The sequence below is a fragment of the Saccoglossus kowalevskii genome, chromosome 17 (assembly GCF_978046115.1).
Source record: "Saccoglossus kowalevskii chromosome 17, keSacKowa6.1, whole genome shotgun sequence".
NCBI lineage: Eukaryota > Metazoa > Hemichordata > Enteropneusta > Harrimaniidae > Saccoglossus > Saccoglossus kowalevskii.
In genome coordinates, this window is record NC_140657.1 from 14732874 (window position 1) to 14758889 (window position 26016).

The following is a 26016-nucleotide window of genomic DNA, read 5'->3' on the forward strand; positions in this document are numbered from 1 at the left end:
AGTAGTCTTTTCTTTTCTCAGCTTTCGCTGCTCCTCCCTTATTTTATCCCAAGTATCTACATGAAAAAAAATAGTATTAATACTTATGCAGTGAAACAGTGAAAGCTAAGAGGGGGCACCAGTGACCCTGATTTTTACATCTTGAAGCTGATTATTAAAATATGTTATCAGATACTAAATTTTCTTATTTCGGATCACAGAATATAGCTTTCCCTAACCAGTCTGAGCTGTGATCCTGCCATATAGTATTGCATGTACCGGTATTACAAAGTAGAATGCATATCTTTCTTTTTTTTAAATATATTTTTGTGCCAGACGATAGTTCGGGAAATTGAATGTCTCCCCTGACATTTTTTTTTTTGTATGTGCAAATCGCAAGTGCTAGTGCCGACACATACCGATAGTGCATTTTGCCACAGAAGTGGGACTACATGACAGGGCTGTGTGGCCATCTCTCTGGGTAGGGGTCCACCCTTTGAAGTTCAGCCTAAGGTAGGATTTGAACTTGGGTCCCTGTGGGAAACACCGTTAGAGGGATTACAATTTGTAGTTCAAGGGTTTTTTATTGTAATTATATTAAAGTTAGAATTAATACACTTTACAAGATCAACAATATCAGCAAATAATTAATACATGTTAGTGCAGACAATTACTCTGTATACTACTTCTATTATTGGTGCATTATAACTACAAAATAAAACAATATTTTAAATATAGCCACGTAACACGTGATTGTCTCTATCAGGATCTAATCAGCTTCTGCCAATCAGTGAACATGGGTAGACTCTTACTACATGTGCGATTCAAAATTAAATGGGCACAGATCTAGAAGCAGTACCTACACACGAATTGGTGACGTCATAAAATACATGACCTTCAATCGGGGTCGTTTCCTCGGTATATACGAATTGGTATATACAAATTACAATAAAGATACTTAAGACATTACACATAAGGTAAAACAAATCACGTGACAATATAATGATAATAACGGTAATAAATCCTACTAGCTTAACAGTTGAAGAGAACGCTCATATAGTCAGTCGGGTGACGCCGAGGGTCACGAACTGTGTTGCAAAATGGCCGTGTGGTTGAAACTGGGTCATGGCGTGACGCGTGAGGAAGACCTCATTAAACACTCAAAATCACAATAAAACGGGGAAGTGGTTGCATATTACGGCGTAGCTAACATGGGAAATAAAAAAACGCCCAATACAAACGACATGTGTTCGAATCACACTAGATACACACTCACCAGAACCGAAGCAATCAGAAACCAGCAATCGTTTTGGCTTTTCCGTTCAACTCATCGGAACACTGGAGTAGTTAGAAAAATGAACACCACTTAACGACCAACGTCGTGGCGTGGTACACAAGCGTGCCATCAAAATAAAACAAAATTAGCTTGAAAAGACAGTGGTTCGAGTCCCGCTCAGAGCTACCGTAAAAACGTAAATCAAATAAACTGAAATCTCTCAAACCGTAAACAAGTAAACAAAGAACGTCGCAAAAAAATAATAAACCTCACAAAACTCCACCATACAAAACTGAATGAATAAATAATAAAATAACTAACGTCTTAAACTGGACGACGCGCAATTTGTTCAACAGTTTCCAGATTGTGACAAGAGATAAACAAGACCCAAGTCAAGGTAAGTTTTGTTAAAGTGTCGATGGCGTTCCCTATATTACGAAAACAATTCAGGCAACAGACGAATATCTTCTGTGGTGTTGTTGAATTTATACCGTGTCTGCGGAATTGTTGATTGAGGGTTCGAAGCCAGCAGTTAACATTTTGTTAGAAAGTTTCACAATTAAATCAAATATCCAATAATACCAGTATATTTATTTCATTATTTTAACAACTTGCAATGGTGGAAGTTGGTCAAACACGAGTTCTTACACCTAAATAAGTATCAAATATTTGTCGACACATTTATTCTCTCAACCTTGTAGAGGTGGAAATTAATTAAACAACAGGTATTTACTCACAAATATAATGGTCAATATTTGTCCATACATTCATTCTGTCAATTTAAGAACTTGTAATTGTTGGAATTAATCAAATGAGAGTTGTCTACACCAAAATAAGTTTCAAATACTTGTCCATACATTTATTCTCTCAATTTAACAACTTGTAATGGTGTAAAATAATTAAACAAGAGTTGTCTACACCAAAATAAGTCTAAAATATTTGTCCGCACATTTATTCTCTCAATTTAACAACTTGTAATGGTGTAAAATAATTAAACGAGAGCTGTCTACACCAAAATAAGTCTAAAATATTTGTCCGCACATTTATTCTCTCAATTTAACAACTTGTAATGGTGTAAAATAATTAAACGAGAGCTGTCTACACCAAAATAAGTCTAAAATATTTGTCCGCACATTTATTCTCTCAATTTAACAACTTGTAATGGTGTAAAATAATTAAACGAGAGCTGTCTACACCAAAATAAGTCTAAAATATTTGTCCGCACATTTATTCTCTCAATTTAACAACTTGTAATTGTGGGAATTAATCAAACGAGAGCTGTCTACACCAAAATAAGTCTAAAATATTTGTCCGCACACTTATTCTCTCAATTTAACAACTTGTAATTGTGGGAATTAATCAAACGAGAGCTGTCTACACCAAAATAAGTCTAAAATATTTGTCCATACATTTATTCTCTCAATTTAACAACTTGGAATGGTGTAAAATAATTAAACGAGAGCTGTCTACACCAAAATAAGTCTAAAATATTTGTCCGAACATTTATTTTCTCAATTTAACAACATGTAATTGTGGGAATTAATCAAACGAGAGATGTCTACACAAAAATAAGTCTAAAATATTTGTCCGCACATTTATTCTTTCAATTTAACAACCTGTAATTGTGGGAATTAATCAAACGTGAGTTGTTTACATCAAACTAAGTATTTAATATTTGTTGAGACATTTATTCTCTCAATTTAACAACTTGTAATGGTGTAAAATAATTAAACGAGAGTTGTCTACACCAAAATTAATCTCAAATATTTGTCCACACATTTATTGTCACAATTTAACCACTTGTTAATAGTGGAAATTACTTAAATGCGACTTGTTTAATCAGTTGACATCAATGCAACTTACCCGCAGACAGTGCACAACAGAGTATCATTATTGAGCAATTATAAACAAGAACGTGTCTTGGCATTAGGGTTAGGGTCGGGTCTGGTATGGGCAACGCAAATGGCAAACACCCAATTGGCAAGATGTACACTAATGGGTTATGGCATGCATATAGTTTACACAAGTAAAAACACAAAATTGGCAATTTTTTGGACAATTGTAACTCAATAATAGAAATATGTTGTATTTCTATATATATACACACTATATAGTCTTATCAAATGCAAACACATCCAGTCAATCCAATGTGGTCTTGTGGGTCAGTTTTCTGCATAGTGATCAGGAGGACCTGGGTTCAATTCCCTTGCCTGCCCATCTTTTTCTCGCAAACACCATTTGGCAATAAAGCTAAATATGACAACAAATTATTTAATTTGCATGACTACCCACATAGCTCAGTTGATTTGTACTATGTCAGCAATGTGAGCGATCGCTGGTTCGAATCCAGTATGTTTAGTTAGATTTTTGAATGCTAGTGAAGACAGTGCTCCTATGAATAGGACTTAAATCCTAACTCTTGTGTGAAGACACTCGTGGTGCAGAGGACAAGACAGTGCGCTGGGAACTCAAAGATCGCAAGTTCGAATCACGGTTTGGACACTCCTACAAAAGACATGAAAGACGTTAAAAACATAAACAGCGGATTCAAAAACTCAAGTCAAACATAACACAAGAATACTACCCCACATGGAAGCCAGTCGAAGTCGTTCGAAGAACGAACACAGTCGAAGAACAAACACAGTTGACAGCTGTAGGTCACGTGCAACAACAGACACGAGGTGCATGGCTGCTCTCCAAATGGGTCCCTTCTTTTGTATTGACCCCCTAAGGATTGCTAATCCCCCTTTCTAACTCTTCCCCCAAAAATAATATATCGCCCCTTTTAAAATGTATTGACCCACAAATTAATGAATATTCATGAGCACAGAAACTGCTACGTCATGAATAAATTAGCATAATTTAAAAAAAATTGCATAAAGTTCTGGAGCTCTGCCATTAAATGTTGTCACATACCTCGTTCTCTTGCTCTCTTGCTCATTTTTGCACTTCACATATAAAAACAAACATTTGTGGAAAATTAATTGCACTAAAGTTGTAATAGCAATTTTTGAGACAAATGGATGAAGGTAAATCTCCACCGTATATACCACCACACACACTCCTCAAAAAAATGAACATGTCCTAACGAACGGTGACATAAAGTATAACAGCTGCGTTTGGGCTATGTAAAGACACTGAACCCAGATCGAGTTGATGAAAATAATTTGACGGTAACTACATACGACAACATACATTCATACATTCATACATGTCCATTTCCTCGAGCGCGGTCAGCCATGTTAGTTGGTCAATGGAGTTAAAATGAGAGATATAATTATGATTCGAACAAGTTATAGCCGTGGTTCTGCTGCGTGGTACCGAGTAGGGTGTACAAGGCAGCGCCGTCGGTGTACTGGCCGGACCACAAATGCACTCGACGCTGCAGGCACGTTGTAAGCAGACAGATTAAGCCAAGAACCCTCTATGAACCCCGAAACGCCGCGGAACAACGGCTAAATAAGTTCTAGACTGGAGAAAAATGACGCAAAGTAGCCTTACCATAAAAACTTCAATGACGGAAATCAGTGCCAGGATCAATGCCGAGTAACGAAATCTGGTCACGTGGTATGAGGTCAGAGGGCGAGGTCACAGGTCAAAAAGTGAAAATGAAAATGGATTTTGAAATTGAAAGTTTAAATGATATTGAAAACACAAATCGAATATCGTATCGAAATGAGAATGTCATTAAAAACAATTATTATGTTAAAGTTAATGCGATAGGCAGGAAATAACAGTGACTTTTCAGTAAATTATGATAGAAATTTTGCTTCAAAGTGAAAAATACATATATACCTAGAGTTCAAAGGTCAAGAAAAACGAAAGTGGATTTTAAAAACGAAAATGCATTTTGAAAACAAAAATGGATTTTAAAAATGAAATCGGATTTTAAAAATGAAAATGAATTTTGAAAATGAAAACGAATTTTTAAAACAAAAATGGATTTTAAAAATGAAATCGGATTTTAAAAATGAGAATGAATTTTGAAAATGAAAATGAATTTTGAAAATGAAAATGAATTTTAAAAACAAAAATGGATTTTAAAAATGAATTTTGAAAACAAAAATGGATTTTAAAAATGAAATCGGATTTTAAAAATGAAAATGAATTTTAAAATCAAAAATGAGTTTAAATAATTACTTTTAAAAATAAAATCAGATCTCAGTAACAAAAATGGGTTTTTAAAACCGATTTCAGAACCGAAAATGGTTATTAAAAATGAATTATATAAAAAAAATGAATCTTCAAAATGTAAATGAATTGTAAAAATTATTTTATAAAATGCTAATTTGTGAGCCACCTCGGTTGCCGTACAGGTGGCATGTTTCACAATGATTTAATCAAAATATGTAATCGCTGCATACAATTTCCGACAATCTTTCTAAAACATAATCTTCAATGATGGATGAAAATTATGCTGTACCACACCCAATTAGTTCCATGAAAATTATGATTTTTGACATGCTAATAACGGGGTGATGCATTTGTGGGTGTTGATAAAATATTTAACTAATAAACTATTTAACTACTACTAACTATTTAAAATATTTTTTTTTTTAAATTCCTTATGCATTATTGTTCTTGAAGTTATAAATGTATATGAGTAATCGGAATTCCCCGGTTTGATCACCCGACCCAATCACGTGTGTCTTGGTCAGTAACCATTCAACACCGGTATACAGAACAGACTCCACTACCACGACACCGTGTGCTAACCCTATAATGGAAATCCAAAGCTGTTGAAGGCAAAATGTAAGTATTAAATTCAACTTTACGATGGATGATCTTTTCCATGACCTTCAAAATTACCACCACCAACCTTCATTCATGTTTCAACTCCTTCAAAACTCCGAAATTGTAAATTGTGATCACAGTTAGTAATACAGAACAGAACTGTATGTCCGCTGCATATTGGGAAACTCTATTTTTACATAGCGAGAACCAGGTAATAATGTATGTCACGATGAGGAATCAGTACGACATTGATGTTATAAGCTATTTCAGGTTATTTTGTGTATGTACATTGTAGCAAACACTCAAACATTATAAGAGACGACTCAATTATTAAATCCGGGGTGGGCCGCTAAAATCCGGGTGCGGCCTACCTTAATGTCAACAGTACAAAAGGTCATTCTTTTTTACTTAGTCACTGAGGTGAGGTCATTCTATTTTTATAGGCTGCCATGGTTATTCATTTTTGTTTTCCTAAACATTACTATTTTTGATAATTCAAACGTAATTCTATTGTATTGACAGCTATTCCTTTACGAAAGCAAGTGATGAAACTATAAAATCAGACGCAAAAAACAAACTGTTTTGCTTCAGTACTTCATGTCTGATCCCATAAATAATAAATCCACTAAAATAATAAATAAATCCACTAAAATAATAAATAAATCCACTAAAATGATTTTTATTGGTCATATATCCTTCAGTCACATTAAGGTTTTAATGCACTGCTTACAAAACACTGCAACAATATAATCTTGTAGCTATTTTAAGTGATGTTACATTCGAAATATATGGTAGGTTAGTGATCTCATAAAATCAAGATTTGAAGATATCTTTTATATCTCAAGGACAAACATCATCATCTAAAACAGTCGTTGACGCTCGGGTAATATGAAGGTGTATATTACGTACCCATACAGTGTAATGAATCCCCATGGTATAAAATAACGCGCTCACTAGCGGGTGTCCGCAAAAACGTCATCATATCATGCGGTATATGCCCAAACTTGTCCCGATCGGACACCACTCTATATTGGTTGTTTTAGTTCGTAAAATAACAGTCACTGAACGTGCGTAATTTTAATATTTCATTAAACAAATATTATTTTTAGTTGTTGATAAATCTTATTCCGACTTGGTCTACATTGTTATGCAATATTAGAACTGTACGTTCTCGCCCATAATGCACCATCAACAATTATAAATTACGGGTTGAGATTCACACGAAGCAACGATGCGATGAGCAAACATATACGTTTCTAGATGTCAATCTGTCAGGAGCGGATGAAGTATTTCCGGTTATTTACACACCTGTTGACGTCAGTAAAAAAATATGTAATTACGAAATATGCGGGTTTTGATTCTAGTATTACAGTAGACAGTGTGTGTTTCCTACACAGTATTTCTGTGTTCAGGCGACGACCAACGTATGTATATATAGGTTTCACATCTCAATAGAAAGTTGATCAAGACGCGTGACGTAGGTAGCCACGAATATCATTCTTACTATTTTGAAAACTTTTTTTTTTTCAAGTAACAGCATGATTTTTGCATGTCAAACTAATATCAGAATAACTAAACCTTAGATTCGCGGAATTGGTTTTGAGATGGCGGACTGATAAATTTGAAGTGAATAGTCAGCTGTGTTGACTCTTCTAATATTGTTAATACTATTGTATCATAGCCGACTTTATAGTATAGATGCTTCATGCCTGGTTTTTTAACCTAGACAAATCACTATTTTTCATTTTGTACAAATGTAGGCACTTTTGGTTCTATGTGTACAATGTGTTTTACCTTGTTATATTTTGGTAGTTGCAGTGTTTTACCTATAGCTCCAATTTCTACTTAAAATTCAACCATCAATATTTGTGCGTACTGCGTGCTTCATCTAAGACAATAGTTATCTGAGATTTGACAGTTATTAATATTTATAATTTTGTTTTATTCAATGCAAAAGTTGGAATTGAAATTCAAAACGCGCTATGTAATTATTCAGAGTAGAATTCTGTGCCATCACGGACTTGCATGCATGCTGTAATCGATTGACACGCCTAGAGTGACGTATTGTAATCACATGTTTTACTGGGTAGTCACCACCACTACCCCCTACAAGCGACAGAAATAGCGCTTGATGTATGTCACGTGTCCTATGTTACTATAGGTACAACGATATACAAACTGACCATGGGATAAGGCCCACTCACAATACCTCAGAATGATTGATTAGCTATTATTAGTAGTTTGTCCAAAATCTCATGATCATAGAAGGTAACGATTCGTCAACCTCAAGTTTATGAAAATTTTGTTTGTTCGCGCCTAAAACGAATAAACACGTGCACCGCTCAGAATTTCTAGTCATTTTGAATAGCTACAAATAGCGACGATTTCCCATTACCAGTCCCAATATACAAGTACTGGCGTATTGTTTTAAGACCACACCCTAATTGGCATACTATTGTCGATGAATGCATTTATAACATAATCTGTGATCTTGGGAGGAATTGTGGGTCATAATATATTTTACTCTTATTCGGGTAACTCTCAGTGAATGTGTGTGGTTTATGAGAAGCTATTATAATTAAATAAATTAAATATATAAATAAATAAATTACCTTAAGAACAATTTTAACATGGAATATGTGTATTTACGTTAATCGTATTATTGTTATTAACAAAACGATATAACGCGTGAACTTTTAAATTGTACATAAGTACACGCCTTAGACGCTCTCATAGCTGCCGGGAAGTGCACACTGTCCCGCTGAATCTGCCGGCATACGGTATGCAAAGTGCTCACTGTATTGACTTTGCTATGTGCTCACGTTAGTACAGTTGAATGACCCTTTGAATCTTCAGAACCTGTTAGATCCATCGCTTATCAACTACGTATCAGACGTGATTGCAGTGGGTAACTTAAACTTTAACTTTGCATTGTGTAAATATATAATTCAACATGGACGATTGCGTGATGACGTCAACACAATTTTTGTTTAACTATCCAAGATGAAAGACGAGTGACCTTAAAAACGTGGACATAAACATTTATTCCCTTACGATCTTTTAAATCGGTTTTACTTGAATATGTACAACATGTTTTATAACCTTCCTAAAACTACAAGTTAATGGTTTCCTTTATTCGTAGGTATACACTGCACAGGCAATTGATCAAAGGCGGAAAATTCGACGATGGCTTCGAGCACATTAAAAACAGTGGAGTGCGGTTATTCAAGATCTATTTTGAAAGACGAGCACATTTCCCAAAAATGTATTTGTACCTTTTGCGACCACGTGCTAAGGGACCCGTTCCAGAGTTACTGTGGGCATCGATTTTGCAGAAGATGTATCGAAGGACAAGTTAGGTGAGAGTGGCTACAGCACGTGCTTCATACAAGCGAACCATATATTATTTTATCAACTATATAGCGTAAATTAAACAGATAGGGTTCGTCCCAGTTGCCGTCAACGGGGTTAAAACATATGTTTCTCTTGGCTGCAGTGATGGCAAGGAATATTGCTGCCCAATATGCGTCGTTGATGATCCCGATTCTAGTGACATAGTATTGACAACTGATAAGGTAAGACTAACATAGTCTTTGAGTTATCTATTCAGTCATTTGTGTTCTTTATGCTTTAGTCACATTACACATCGACGGTCAGCAAGTAAAACACCATATTGAAATTCAACATACACCAAATTCCTTACTATTAAAAGCACGTATTCTGGAAACAATTAAACTATCAAAATGAATATACTTTTTTATATGCTATTAATTGTGGGGACTCACGTGAGACCCGCTGTGTATAATTATAATATGTGTACTCAGATATATCCGGACCGAGCGATTTTTCGTGAAATGAAAAGAATACCAGTTGTGTGTACGAACACTGGATGTGATTGGACGGGATTATTTATTGAATACCAGGTAAGAATGAATATCATGGTGATAACTGCAAAATATCACTCACATATAATACAATTTGCCCGATACTCTCACATATCCGACTAAAAAATGCTATTCACGAAAACATTATGCCCATTCCGAAACCTTGTATCAATGCTGTATTATTCAATAGAGAACTCGAAAAGCGAAATTAATTACTGACATGTCTTTTGTAGCAACATGAGGATATCTGCGAATACATGGTAGTAATTTGTGCCCGACAAGGATGTCTTCAGAATATTCTCCGATGCAAATTAAAGATGCATTCTGAGAACGAATGTCATATGAGGATCATTACATGCAAATACTGTAACACTGAGCTTGTATACCAAGAATTGGAGGTAACTATTAATGGACTCAAGCACACTTTGTGCTCCATATATATGCTCAACTGACGCCTAGCACATATATGTAGCACAAAGTGTGCTTTAGCCCACTATGGTTTGGTGGGAGTTCGTTATTTTTATTATTTCGTAGCGTTGTAAATATCGATGAATTTGTAGAGAACTTGTAGAAGGTCCACAGTGAACGGAACAGTTTAACAGTCATTGGCCCCTGAATCTGCATAATTTTAAAACGTCATTCTTCAAATTTGTTTTCACCTGGGCAATCACAATGACAAATTAAAATGAGAAAGAAACTAGTTTTGATAAATCCAATATTAAATGTAGATTAAATTCGCTGCTTTGCGGATGAACGAGTGACTTGTGTTTGGTATGGAGTAGCACTGCGTAGAACGCCTGATCGAGTGAGCGGTACACGGGTACGTCGTTGCGTTGTCTGGCCGCGGCCACGCACTACGCTATTAACACCTAATAACCTAAATATGGCTTAGTGCTTCATCTATGGTTGTGAGGCGCTACGCTGCTTGTGCGAGTTTGAATATTGTGTTGCTGTTGTAATGTAAATGATCGTTTTCCTGTATTCATTAGAAAACATCTCTACGTGTGTGTAATTATCCCTACAACACAATTAAGCTAGGCTACCGCATTTGACCGTTATTTAGCTTAATCGATGACGCACGTCTTAATGACTTTTAACATCTTTTAAGTTTATATATTTAAAGTGTGTTATTGTCTATTTAGGTTCATTATCAAAGTTGTCCCAAAATAAAAGTGCAATGTAAATATTGTAACATCGAACTGCTGAGAGAAAAGGTTAGTTTCAAACTTAAGCTTACTACTGCAATTCACGTGTTTTCACACGTCATCGAGGCAAACGATATGTCACTGACCCAATTCTAAGCGGGGATATCGAAACGATACAATTTTTGTTTTATCATATGTGTGGACAAATGTTGTTTACTTTTAACATTGTCTATTTTTCAGCTACTCGAACATACTGCTATAGAAGGAGGTGACTGTTCCAGCAAAAGGCAACCGTGTACATTTCACACAATTGGATGTAGTACTCTGGTTTGTAAAGTTTTGTCTAGCTTGAATAATTCAGTTCATCTAATTTATGTATTCAGCCTGATGTTAGATACACTTTCACAACGTATTCTTGTAATACTCAAATCGTTTTTAATTCATTAAATTACTATTCAATCACGAAACTTTTCGTGCAATATAACAGTTGACTAAATACGAAACTGTTCACTTTAGAGAGCATTTTATTTTAAGATGTATCAATACAGCGCAAATCTGACAATATCACAACATGATTTGTACACAGGTGGAAATGGGTAAAGAGGCAGATAACAACGTTTACGAAATTCAACATCACACTGACCTGATACTTTCAAAAACCATCGAGTTAGGGAATGCGATGGCCTCCTTAGAAGAACGCAATGTGCAAACACGTCAACTGTGCACGTCTGTCGAACATTCTACGGCTGATATCCAAACGATAGAGACACGTCTGCATAAAGTTGAAGCTGACCTTCAGCGTCACATTGATGCCGAGAAAAAGAACCACACTGACGTCAACATAGATACTGATCAAGCCGAGAAAATAAACAACGAGGTACGACAGTTAAATCACAAATTAGTTGTAATAGACAGAAAGGTTAGCACGTCACAAGAGATTGTGGCGATGTTGAATGAAAACGTCGACAGCAATTCCGAGACTACAAAAAAACTCCAAGAAAATGGGGAACAGTTGAATGAAATGATACAATTACTGGAGCGCCAGTGCAAGGCTCAGGACCGCAGTATTTCGTTGAAAGACGTAGCATTGGCAGAGCAAGATTTGAGAATCCACTCCCTTGAGATGACGTCATACAACGGGATTTTACTTTGGAAGATTAGCGATTTCGCTAGAAAGAGACGTGACGCTATTTCCGGCCGAGCACTTTCCATATACTCGCCGTATTTCTTCACTGATCGTCATGGTTACAAATTATGCGCTAGGATTTATTTAAATGGAGACGGTATGGGGAAGGGGAATCACGTGTCTCTGTTCTTTGTAGTGATGAAAGGAGAGTATGACGCAATCTTAAAATGGCCATTTAGACAGAAAGTCACTTTGATGTGGTTGGATCAATCTAATCGGGAACACGTGATTGATGCATTTCGACCCGATCCTTCTTCCACTTCATTTAAACGTCCTAAAGAACACATGAATATCGCTTCTGGATGTCCACTATTTATGCCACTAAACACGATAGACACACCAGGACGGCAATACGTAAAGGATGATGTAGCTTTTATTAAAATTATTGTTGATACGACCGACATGTGAAACAATTAACAATGTACTATAGTCAAAATCGCCCTTTATAATTACATACGCATTTAACAATATATTCAGAAAATCAAAACAAATCATAAATTTAACTATACCGTACTTGCGTTAATTAAGATATTAATCTTTTTTTAATAATCAATTCATGTGTACTTGCATGAGCAAAATGAGTTTGAAATAGATCTGTGATTCAAATATTTTCTAAAAGTTAGACATGACTGTGAAAGCTCGCCTGCTATTCTTACATCACTCACGCCTCATTCAAGGTACAAGTCCGACCAATAAGTTAACCCAGCGCCCCATTGCTCCTGTTAAATGCAATGAGCTCTTTATTAGTTCTACAACTTAACTCCTGATTGTGCAACAGTGTTGTATTGATTACTAACAGCTATTCACATAAACTTGACCTCTCATCGATGAACCCGCTAAACTATGTTTCAAATTGCCATTTATATGCTCTCAGCATGGTAAACTCATTGTGCCTCGCATACAGCATGACCAGGTGCCCTAATATTACAGCAGACCTCCAAAGAAATGTCAAATTATACTCGCACTCAAGATCCGACGCTCCACACTACCGTTGATCTTATTTGCACCAATAATGGAAATAATAAGAATTCAGTTGCAATGAAAAGCTATTTATGAATTACAAAATAAAAGTTCTACACCATGCTCTTATGGCAATGCCATCACAGCAGTTCCAGCCTTATCTACTATTCATCTCACTTAGAAAAGTGTAATCAAACAATTCACTAATGGCCAAACAATTCTACCTGACCGCCAACCACTCATGCAGTGAGCAATAAACGAACACAATTACACCAATGATCTTCCTCATTGTTATCATCGACAAGGATTAGTGTTCCACTAGAAAATATACAAGAGAAACGTGACATCATGCAAAGTTAAACAAGATCTCCAGCTGATAAATTATATATATTCGGGGAGGGGCACATAACTCTTCGATAGAAGCCTGCATATACAGTATGTGTATAGATGTAGTTGGGTTGTAAAGATTCAGACTATTCTCCAGGTAGACAGCGATATCCAACCTTTTAATTAATGTAAACCATAAAGACCGCAACGTTCTCCAACAAACTCAAGTCAACTGAAGACTATGTGACTTAACGTATTTAACTTATTTCGTTTTATTCGAAATGCTTTTAATTTGCGTGTCAATTTTGTTCATTTGTTAATTGTTTTTTAACCAGATTCAAATCATGCTTCCGTCTAATTATTTATTGTCATAGCAACAGGTCATCACACTTGATCTTGCATTGAGCGGTAACACCTTTTTCAGCCGTTGCTCGGCACTCATTGGAAATACATCATCAACATTAGTTTAACATGTATGAGGAGAACACAAATATTTTTAAAACATTAATAACCAATATGTATTACTTTGGTTACAACCTTAGTTAAATAACCGAACGTAAACTTTGTATCACTAGTCACAATGTCAGTGGGCTTCAATAACACATGTCGTTTCTTATTGAAGGCACATGTTACCAAACTTAGTCTATACAAATGACTAGTGGGGGATTTTCAAAAGTTTACACAATTTGTATGGGCAAATACTCGATCGGTCATTAGTAATACAGTTTATGCTGTATTCAATTATGCTAGTCTTCGGTATTAAACCGCTAACAATATTAATTCTAGGTCGAACGTCGCCCGAAGTATTTCCAAGTATTTTAAAGTGGTTCACTATACAATAAGATTTCTACTCAATTCCACATCTTGACATCCAAGTTATTTATTCATGACAATACACATAATCAATAAGCTGCAAAATAATGCTATCATAATTAGTCTCTATGCAATGAAGCCAGAAACAATAACTAGTTTTGGTTTACGTCCATTCATGTGTGTATTGTAATTTTTCGGACATGCCTAAACTGATCTTGTTCGTAGTTGATACAAATACAAGTTATGATGGGATGCTCGTCGACTTGCTTTTAATTTGGTTGAACATCGACTGACTAGCGATCATTTTTGTTTTAAAGAACATTAAAAAATAACAATTGAATATGTCATCAACCGTTTCTCAGGCATGGCTTGTCTGATTTCATTCACATTCAAGTATTGACATCTCTCCATTCATACTTTAACACTGATGATATTGATGTAGTATGTACTCTTTTTGTACTCAGTGTGGAATTGATCACATCCATCAATCACGCTGATCATCAAAAAGACTTGTTCATCTTGCCAAATATTTCACCTTTATGTTTATTCAATCATAACATTGTCAACGGAGTATCAAACTCGAAGCATATATACATAGTGTGGGAATAAACATTTTATAACATTTATACTCATGACAATAGCACTAACCCTACCTGTGCTAGTTTCACAAGTAGGAGCCTACATAGAACTACATTAAAAACTCCGACTTTTTACACCCAATGAACCAAGCATAATGCCACTGAATGAATGTCCTGAAGGTGCAGTGTAACTTCATCTTGGCCACCGATAGCTCACTGATCACTATCACTCTCTGTCGCCACAGTGACCACTTTCATGAACAGAATCAAAATACCTTTTGGAGAATGTTAGGACTGTTATCTGAAGGGCTCATCTGTATGCTATCAGCCAATATATCATCAATAGCAACAGCAACCCCCCCCCACACGTGATATAGCTCACAAATGCTGATGGCAACATTGCATTATGATCAGTCATTGAAGTTTCAGCAACAGTTGATTGACTATTTAGCATCTGTGGCTTCCTTATTTTAATGTCATATCACTATCTTCTTATGTGTCAATTCAATTTTAATGGGGTATTTTAGTATCACGCCAGACTGAATTTTAGATGTTTCATATACATTGTGATTGTTGACTGTTGTTCTTACCTTACATGATTAACGTCTCATAAAAGGTTTGGTTTACAAATTCACTGATGTCATTTGGATTATGGGATAATAATTGATGATGCTGACAATCTATGGAACCAGGGGCATTCAGAAAATGGGTTCAGTTAGTACACACTGCTGTGAATCAAGGGTCATCCAAGAAATCTGCACAAGCAGATGAAGTGGGCTTGTACTAAGTATGCCACTGATGATCAATAACAATGTTCACAGTAGTTGGATTATTATCTCCTGTACCAGATCAGATGTGCATGTCGTTGAAGGACTAGTCATTTCAGAGTTGCAGTTGGCTGCATCAGCTGTGGACTATATTGCAGAAGATTGGCCGGAAATCCCAGAGTGTATTGGCAGCTTAGTCAGCTTCATGTTAAATTCCACAATCTCTATAATATCTTTTGTTAGACTTCAAATTTGTATATCAATAACTGCAACAGTTATCTTTGTAATCAACAAGTAGAATGTTTAGAACGTCAAGCATCCTAAATCTGCTGCATAAACATACTACCACCTTTTCTATTACAACAGTGTGTTGCAAGCTCTAAACGCCCAAACTATATAGCACAACATCCTGAAACTTTGAGCAGCTTTTTTGATAGCCTGAATTTGCACTTGAGCTACTTAGTTTTGGAATTTTTCAAACAATAAAATATGGGGGGTAAGAGTTCGGTGGGAGGGAGACGGGCTGTGCTGCCTGTCCCTTCTCCGCCAGGATTCGGGTCAGATGTGTCCCATCCTCAATTTGAGGATCAGGGGGGACAACTCACATCAGTGGGAAAGAGAGCGTCCACTTATGAAGGGGGAACCCTCTGGATGGGGGCGCCCTACGCCGATATTCCCACACCTTCCTCAGGCATTGTCGGAACAGGATTTGTTACCTTTGCTTCACCAGGCCATGCAAAGTGCCCATACTTGTTACTCTGTGAGGGGGCTCCAGTGTTGATAACCCTGTGCAGAGTGGTATGCATCCAATCGAAGCCCAGCTGACCCTTACCATTATGCAGTTTAGAACGCAGCTTGTGAACCGGGCAGTGCTTGGCTTGAAACTTGTTTTAGTGCATTCTGTTGGTCATCCCACCTTCCTGGATAGGGGAGTTGCCTTTGAACTATTTTTCATTGGCACTCCCCTTTCTCAGACATCTGTTCGTCAATCCCCCTGGGCACCTCGTATGACCCAGGTTATGGAGGGGCTCAGAGTGCGATGGAGGGGGGTAATTGGTACCCTTCGGGAGACGGATGAGAAGACTAATCCTGGATTGGGTCAGTCCTGTCCCATGCCTCCCATTGGGGAGCTGATACCCCATCAGGGCTATGCAAACCATCAACGGGTCCCTTATTTGGGATACTTGTGCGGTGTCACCGCCTTCTTCACGGGTTCCCCACCCCATCCTGGTATTCATGCCTTTGTTGAGGCGGGTTGCAAGGATTGGGATTGCCTTGGACATGTGGCCGGCTAGCTGATGCGGTGGTTGTTTTGGTGGATGCTCAGGATTAATGTATCCAATTGAAGCAATCATTCTTGTTGGGTTGTTTGCCTTTTTCGGCCAACAGTTCAAACCAAAACCACAGGGCGGCTCAGGCAATAAGTGCCCTGCTTAGGACCGGAACCAGCGAGGATCTATGTGCTTGTGGTCAGAAGGGTCTAAGGGGCAGAAGAAGATTGTTAGCAGGAAGTTCTGGCACTGGTGATAGAACGTTCTGGCACTTCTGGGGGCCTTGGAGCTACGACATCTCTTTAAAGGCTTCACTGGCTGCCTGGGCATGGATGGTGGTACGACTCCAGAGTCCTCAGGATTAGACTCCCCGTCTTCGTCCTCCTGTGCTGGAGGCTGGAGTTCTGGGACCCCCACCCACTCCTAAGATTGTGCCTCAAGCAGCAAACACCAGCTTGGCGCAGGAGAGTTTCTGACCCCTGAACACTCGCAGCAGAGTCTCTGGGGTAACAAAGTCCCCTCTGGTCTCCTCCTCCTCTGATTCCTCATTCCCCTCTGGTCTTCTACCGAGGGACGAGGTCAAGGCTGAGATGACCTGGCAGGGAGTAGCCAGCCTTCTGGAGAAAGGGGCGGTACGCCTAGTGACGACGTCCTGTCCTAGACCTTAGGCAGCTGAAGGGGTTTGTTGAGCACAATCGCTTCCGGATGCTTTTGTCAGTGCCCTCCGGCGATTGGCTGGCGTCATTGGAGTTGAGCACTGCATATTTTCACATCCTCATCCACCATTCTTGCAGCTGGTATCTCCCTTCTGAGGGCAAAGTTACAAGCTTAACCGTCCACCCTTTCAGTTTGTGCACGGCACTCTACATCTTCCCCAGGGTGTGTTTAGACAGGTGACCCAGTTGATCCACCACGCTTTGATGCTCGCTGGTTCTGGTGCAGAATGGAGGACTTATTGGCTGAGCCGCCTTGCAGTTTTGGTTTGAACTGCTGGCCAGAAGGACTAGCTACCCTGGCCAACAAGGACGATTGCTTCCATTGAATATATTGATCCTCAGCAACCACCAAACCACAGCGTGAATTGATGCTCTAATGCCAAAGTAACCCATTCTAAACAATTGATGGGTTTAAGTTTTGCCTGTAAAGCCTGATGCACCTGCAGGCTCTGGTTCCGGTCAAATTACCACGCAACACAGCCGTCCAGATCCGCGCAACCCATCTTAACAAAGGCATGAGTACCATGATCGTGGAGAAGGCTCCGGTACTGCATGAGTATCCCAAACCAGGGACTCTTTGATGGTTTACATAGCCTCAATGGGGTATCTGTTCCCCTAAACGGCAGGCATTGGACAGAACTGATTCAAAACCAGGATCAGTCTTATTGTCCTTTACTCTCGAAGGGTACCAATCACTCCCTCCATCTCCCCTCCATAGCCTGGGCCACACAAGGTGCCCAGGGGAGTTGGTCAGTGGGTGTCTCCACGCATGCAGTGGGAGAGGGGAGCACCGATGAAAACGGGTCCAACCACCGGCCCCACGCGGAACAAAAATCTCACGCCAAGCACTGCTTGATTGACAAGCTGCAACCATAAATGCATATTAGTAAGAGTCAGCTGGGCTCCGGTTTGGTTGGGTAGCCTGTGATTGTCCTGACAAGGAAGGGGCGAGAGATGACGAAGCACTCGCCCACCCCCTTGCTACAGAAGTCGTAGGTGCGCCCCACAGAGGGACTGCGTACCACCCTGCACAAGGGTACCAACACTAGAGTCCTCCCTCGCAGAGTCAAAAGTTGGGGCACTCTGCCCGGCTTGGTGAAACACAGGAAACGAAGCCTGGTTGGACCGTGTCTTAGGGGACGCTCCCTTCTAGAAAGAGGGTCCCCCTCTATAGGAGAAGTTGACGCTCCCTTTCCCACTAATGTGAAATGTCCCCCGATCCTTCAATTGATAGACCAACAGTAGGATGGTCACATCTGACCATAGTCAGGCAGTATTTCAGCCTGTGCCCCTCTCACTGGACTCGCCCTCCCCAGGTCCTCCTGCGTTGTACCCCATGACTGCAGGAGGGAGTTCACTTTGGGAGCAGTTCACACATCCAGGCTTTCCAAGTGATCTCATCATCATAGAAGGAGCCCCTTTCATCGTGACTAACATCAGTAGGGTAAGACAATGAGGTCTTCCCCTGTACTCATGTAAGCAAGCCTGCGTCGGTACTGATGAAGACATGGTGGATTGGACTGGTTTAGCCATGAAGGACCGTACCAATCCCACCTCAGTACTCGGCATTGATGTCAGCACCCCAGTGGAAATACGCTGTATACCGACATCGGTAACAGCAGTGACTGGAAACTCTGATCCCTCGACAAAAGCAGTGAAACGGTAAATTTCCACCTTGGTCATATCGCATGGAGAAACTGACACCACACTTGGAGAAAGTTCCGCCATCAGTACTTCCAAGATAGCGACTGACTCCTCTGTCACCCCACTGGTGAACGGTTGTGAAGGTCTTGCTTCGATTGTTGATTCCACTACATTGAGCAGAGAGTCGGTCCTTGGCAACTCTCAATCTCCCTCAGTTTGCAATAGGAGGCAAGCCTTGTATCGGTTCTCAAGGGGAGGGAGAAAATTTTCACAATCAGGCACATCGCTAGCCATGACTGGGGATTTTCCCTTTTTAGTGAGACGCTTACCATCCTTTCGCGATCGCTTGCCTTCCACCTTGCCTCAAAGAGTTTCCACACTTGGGAATCCCATAGATCGCGAATGCCCTTGAGGCAAAAACCCAAGTCCTGCACGCAACCCAAATATGCGGATCCAAAACGGCATGACCGAGTGGCAGAAAGAGCATTACTTATGTGGCGACGATTTTGACGGCATGTTCTTAGTCTTTTTCGTTGACTTAGGCATTATACAGTCTAGGAAAAGATTAGAAATGAGGTCGAGAAAAAACGAGAAAATTCTTCCCGCCAATAAAGAATCAAGCGAATTCAAAACTGAGCTGGCGATTCAACAAAAAGGGAAAGGCCTTACAGTGATGTCGGGAGTCAGAGTTGATCGCCAAACACAAAATTTCTAGGAAAGCCCAGTAAAGAAACTGTAATCTGCCTCTTTAGTTCCGTACACGCTTGCAAAAAAAAAAAACCTGTTCTGCATGCACCAGAAACTAAAGTGAATTGAGAAACTGCAGGCAGCAGGTGCATGATCGCCCTGGGGGTGACCCCTTAGGCGAGGCTTTTTCTTTAAGAATGCTACATTTGGGTGTTCTCTTTGGATCCAGGTATATTCTCTATTAGTTTCTGTTTGGGGCTGTAATCTGTAATTAAGCCTAACGGGTAATAAATGAAATTTATTATTTCCACGGATTTTCTGGTAGGTGATGTAGTAAACTAAAATGTCTATGATTTCAGCAGTTTCTCTACACAACGCACACGTCCTATTCATTCACACCAAATAAAAATGTGGTCTTTCACTATATTCTTCGTTTTTGCGATTTTACACACAATGTTCACTGACAGTACCTGTCTATACAATGGATGAAAGTTCACAATAAAAAATCGATATCTGAATAAGCACAGATGACACGGGAAGGGAGTTATCACTTCTTTCGTATGTATTATTATATCTTTGGATTCTACTTTGAAGGAGTACATCAATTCACGAATTTATTTGTACGCATTGTTATAGTTCTTGTAGAACACAAATGTCTCCGGCGTTGATTTGTGCTGCTCGCTCGACTTCAATTCAAAGAATGGACGCCGCCATCTTGATGTCTAGATATCTTATGGTCAAACGTATGTTAGTTATATCAACATCTAACAATGATTCCCCAGACTTTCGATTCACTAATATGAATAAGGAGGGTAATAAATCAGTCCTAAATCAAATGGCGTTTCATAATATGGATATGTAGTCTCTGTGAGAGTTTTGACAGTGGTGGCATAACCTTTTCATTGTATGTTATATTCGTTAACCGAAATATGCGATCCAGTTTCAATATAAAACGAGTAACTTAAACAATAAGTCAAAAGTTTAGACTATCATGACAAGTTGTGCTGACAAGTATTCAAGCTGATGAATTCTCATAAATAAGAGTATATATAAGATAAATATAGATATATATTTATAGTTTAACTATTAATGGGTAGTTTAGCCATGTATTTTTTTAATTTTCTGAGGTAAACTTCTGAGATGTAGTGTGGCTGTTTAATTCCCAAAAATACCACATATTCAACATTATTTCTGATATTAGTTTTCTTTGCTTAACTGCGGTAAGAATGAGAAAAAAAAATATTTTGAGCTGACTATGTCTGGTATTGCAAAGATCGGTCATTCTCCACAACTTGCGTCGGTCTCTAATAAGGGAATTAAATTTTATGATGGATTTTAAGGTATAAGTAGTAAAGTTAAATATATCATTTCAAGCTATGCCATTGTAAATTCTGACCCTGTGAAACGGAAAAAAATGAAAACATCCTGATATTGTCCCACCAACACGTCCAGTCGTGATATCATTCGTTGAGCGACGGCATACTGTTGTTTGATATATTGTGGCGGGTCCCAGACATGTGATAATGAGTTAATAATGTGTGTGTGTGTGTGTGTGTGGGGGGGGGGGTAATATTATATCCCAACCACATTCAGAACTGTTTAAACATATATCAAAGAGATTGCAGGCACAATGAGAATATTGTTATCACTATGGGTATGTAGATCGTGTTTAAAATAAAATATCACATAGACTTTTTTTTATATATTCTAGATATATATATCACATTGTTTAACACTCAGTCATTTGTTATGGCCTGCTTTGACCCGGATTATTTAATCTCCTTCATTTTATTGTGTAGGCAAAGTACACGCCTAGCTACACTGATTCATTGGCCCATGTGAGATCATGCATTCAATGTACGCGAACATCTCATTCTTTGAAGATGACGTATAGCCACCTCTACAGCCCCATGGTTAGATACCGTGAAAACCGACACTAACGCCGCCCGATATGTTGCTTTGTATACATATGCTTTGGCGTGTGAATCGAAAGTACGCATGGATACTTTGTAACAACCCATTGCACATGTTTATTTTTGGACTGCTGATACAGTCACTGTATTGTGTTGGCAGCAGAATTTGAGATACGTGCATTCCTGACCCCCCCCCCCCCCCGTGGCATAATGCCAGTTGCATGGTGATTGTGAAACATATCGGAATGTGCTGAACCCAGTGTCGTTGGCAATTAAGATAAAATAAACTAGAGTGTCTCCTGCAACATCGACCAAATCTCTGATTTCATTCATTTATTGTATATTCCCATTCCTCGCTGGTTCAAGTGATTAGCACCTCGTACTATTTATTTATTAAAGTCAGGGAAACCATACTTATTGTGTTGTTGTGATTTATTGTATTCGTTACAGCAGACGAGATTAAGGAAGCAAAATTATAAGATATAAGATAATCACAAACAACCACGTACAGGTTTAATGTCAATAATGACCAACAGTAGAAGTCGACCGTTTTTGCTCTTCAGCCTACGGTAGGATTTGAGTTGGGTCTACCGATCACGATTCTGAAGGAACAATCACTATGCTACCATTAACCGGTCAGCTCATGCACCTTTGACCTGCGACTAGCAATCGCCATTTTGTGTAAGCGGCGATTTATTCAAATCATAACGGCCATTTTGTGTTTTGAATTGTATGTTATTGTATATACGTCACTGAAATACATTTATCAAAGCAACAATTTATTGAATATTTGATCTCTGTTGTATCGCCGACATAACAATAACAACATACCGCATATTTTAAATCAAACTTTACGGGCATTTCAGACGCTCCAAATGACTAAAAACACCTCAGTGTGTGGCATGTACGCTCGTAGTAAAAATAATAATCTTTACAATTGAACAGCGTCCGGATTACTTTCGGAAATTCCGTCGCGTTTCGGAAAGTTTTAATTTTCACAACTTTTGAATATTTATTTGTGCTTTTAGGTTAGTGAGGAGGTTATAATAATTTTTCATTTCACTTTAACTCTGTTTTTTTCACCCCTCAGACCCCTTCAAAAAGTCACTTCTGGCCATTGTAATGGCCACTATTTTTTTAATGGCCAGATTATCAACCAGAACTTTTTTAATGGTCAAAATATTGACCAGTATTTTCAAACTGGTAGTTATAATGACCACTACTTTTACACTGGTCAGAATAATAGTATTTTTTTATTTAATGATGGAGTGGGTGACAATCTATTTTTTTAATGGGTATTATAATGATCATTTAATTTTTCATTACATGAATAAAATGGTCATTTTTTTTTCATGTCACAGATATACCCGGTAATGGCACATGGGGATTGACAGCTCTCCTCTTTTTCCTCACTCGCTTCAGTTTGCTTCAATTTTAAGCCAGTACAATTGTAGGTAAACGTAAAATACAAGATTTTGAAAAATTTGAAATATGGAATTATATATCTTGAAAAAATATGAAGTTTTGGGTTAATTTTTTTAAAATCACAACAGATCATGCACTTGATACTGTTGGCTTAATAATATATAGTGTAATGCAATAGGTTATTAAACATAGAAGATGACCTGTTTTCAAAATACGGTCTAGACCCTTATCACAGGCGCTAACGAAGTTTGTGCAAACATGAGCCCAGGCTGATCACCCAAAATACCATCGTACTTGATGTCCATTCGTAAATTTAACTATTATATTCATAACTATTCTTATTCATAACTATACTAAACTTGACAATCAATACAAGCACATTCTGTGACATTATTCTTGAGATAAAAATGGACTGACAATGAGACTCTGTACTACTTCCTGTTCTTATAAAGGCAATGTCTATCATTATAATACCTTGAACAAACAAGCAAGACATTCATTACTGAACATTCGAACAGTGTGCAACCCCCAAAATACTCAGCAACTGACTTTCCACAAAAAAAAGTCACATAAACAGCGAGTTATTAATCCGAAAAAAGAATGTCTTTATGAGTGGGGTTAAGCTCAAACATAAACAAAATTCCCATTTTAATAATGACAAAAAACTAAAGTTCAGTCTTCAAATACACCCAAACTATAACATTTTACATTGAAATACTTAACCAGTAAGGGACGACGTCAAAAGATCGATGTCGGATAACAAACCCCAAACCTCCCTACCCCCACTGAAACTTAATTGATAAATATCGGTCATGGCGTCAGACTACATTCACCATTAAATACAAATTGATAATCGGACAGTAGTATTGCATAGCAGTTGATTGTCGGGTGGGTGTAAAATGATTTTACAAATGCAATTCATTTGACGCACAGATTGACACTCAAACCAAACCATTTTTCTGTTTTTTTTTCCCTTTTCGGTTATTTCTGTCCATGATTGGATAGAAAAAAACAACAACTACAAATACTCCAAGATTTTTTTGACTTCATTAAAAAATAAAATCGTTTTTGTAGGATGGAAACTTTTTGAGGTCAAAACCCCCCACTCCCAAACTAAAGGAAATAAGTTTTTTTATCCGACATCGATCTTTTTACGTTGTCCCTAACTTTTCATAATGTGTCTTATAAACTGTAGAAGTTTATGTTGAAGGATCGATGGAAGGTGATTTTAAAGTGGCTTAGACACAATCAACTAAAAATACCCATGATGCTCTGCTTTATTTTTATATTCTGCTATTTTCTCTATTATGAATGGTTTAATGCGATATGAAAAATATCTGTGAAAATATTCCACGACTACTGCATGTGTACAAAAAGGTGTTGGGTGGTTCAGTAAGTTATATGTGGGGGGGGGGGTCTAGCATAGAGTTCCATGTGTGTAGCTAGCTAGCTGACTTAGCAGTGAATGGCATGTACGTTTGTTTGTTCACGGTATTATAATGCTGGACAATAGTAGTGTTCATGCTACATGAAGTACTGGCTAAGCACGAGCTAAGGGGCGCCATCAGTCGGTGCGAGATGACCTTTGTTAAGCAGCTGTTTACGAACGCAAAATTTCTGCTGCTGACATTTTTCGTTAAAATTTATGAAGCGACGTACTCTGGAACACGAGCGAAGATGGACCGATTTATTTGGATGCACAGGAACAGTATATAACGGCGTTACAGAATGCAGAGTTTTATTAGTGCATGTCGTAGACAGCGAACCAAATTGGAGTTGTTGTATGCTCTACTACAGCGACCCAATCAGTGTGGAAGCGTGTACGGAGTAATGACTGGTGGGATACTCGTAGACAACTTCTCCAGAAGTCGAAGATATGGTGTTTCGCATGGGCGCACATGCCGTTTTGGGGTGTAATGTAAATTTGCACATGTGATATTGTGCTTCTGAGTGTACCAATCAACGTCACAAAAATTCCATTCTATCAACTATCAGCAAACTCGTATTGGAAGCACCACAATGGTTTAAAACGAAACATTATAAGCATTATAAATCAATAAAACATGGAAAAGGAATGAAAAAAAAATATTAAAGGAGAAAAATATATGGTGGTTGGTTCGATAATTTGTGGTTGGTTTAGTTATGGCACTGTACCATTGCTGTTTAATTGTTTGTTCATAATTGCTGCCTCCCTTGGGAAACAAGTTTGGGTGTTAGCCAGTGCACAGACCCTCAAGACTGTGGCCTGTGCTATAACTGTTGGGCCCTCCTGTGAGTGAACACAATTGAGTATAGCTGATATGCAAACATTTGGGATTAGCTTAAATCTTAGCCTGTACTTGGTCAAAGTCCCTCTAAGGACTGTGACTTAATTTTTGGTGTAGCCTGAAACCAGACTACTGTGGATCAGTGATGTTTTGTAATGGATTACCTCCCTGATGAGTACATTTAAATAACAATGGAAACTAGCATATCACTGGCAACACATACAAGGATTTTGGCAAATTTTTACTGTTTTGTATAAAACTATTTTCACAATAACATTAATGTTTTACAATAAATTATACCAAACATATGTATAATTTAGTAGCAGTAAAACTTTTTAAGTTTTTTTTTAATTAAGAATGCACCAATCTCACTAGGAATCTATTCAAATCTAACCCTTAGTGTGGTATTAATAATGGCTCATCAAAGGTATTGAATTACTGAAC

General features: G+C 38.1%; 1 protein-coding gene and 1 long non-coding RNA gene across 2 annotated transcripts; one reads left to right on the forward strand and one right to left on the reverse strand.

The window, feature by feature from the left end:
• Positions 1-7: 7 nt before the first annotated feature.
• Positions 8-4853, reverse strand: LOC144358571 (uncharacterized). Its single transcript, XR_014926844.1, has 3 exons — positions 4757-4853; positions 4172-4203; positions 8-56 (listed from the first exon to the last, which is right to left on the reverse strand). It is a non-coding gene; the product is annotated as an uncharacterized LOC144358571 (long non-coding RNA).
• Positions 4854-5879: 1026 nt separating this feature from the next.
• On the forward strand, positions 5880-13249 carry LOC100370471 (TNF receptor-associated factor 2-like). The gene is made up of 8 exons (XM_078012231.2): positions 5880-6007; positions 9132-9348; positions 9486-9564; positions 9814-9912; positions 10107-10271; positions 11016-11087; positions 11259-11345; positions 11605-13249. Exons 2-8 carry the CDS (start codon positions 9176-9178, stop codon positions 12610-12612), a joined length of 1683 nt encoding a protein of 560 aa, XP_077868357.1. The 5' UTR covers positions 5880-6007; positions 9132-9175; the 3' UTR covers positions 12613-13249.
• The last annotated feature ends 12767 nt before the right edge of the window (positions 13250-26016 follow it).

Bases quoted from the DNA above. Each gene is read 5' to 3' on its own strand.
- LOC100370471 (XM_078012231.2), top strand. From the start codon at position 9,176: ATGGCTTCGAGCACATTAAAAACAGTGGAGTGCGGTTATTCAAGATCT. The intron at 11,088-11,258 runs GTTAGTTTCAAA...TCTATTTTTCAG, and splicing joins TCGAACTGCTGAGAGAAAAG to CTACTCGAACATACTGCTAT. The intron at 11,346-11,604 runs GTTTGTAAAGTT...ATTTGTACACAG, and splicing joins CAATTGGATGTAGTACTCTG to GTGGAAATGGGTAAAGAGGC.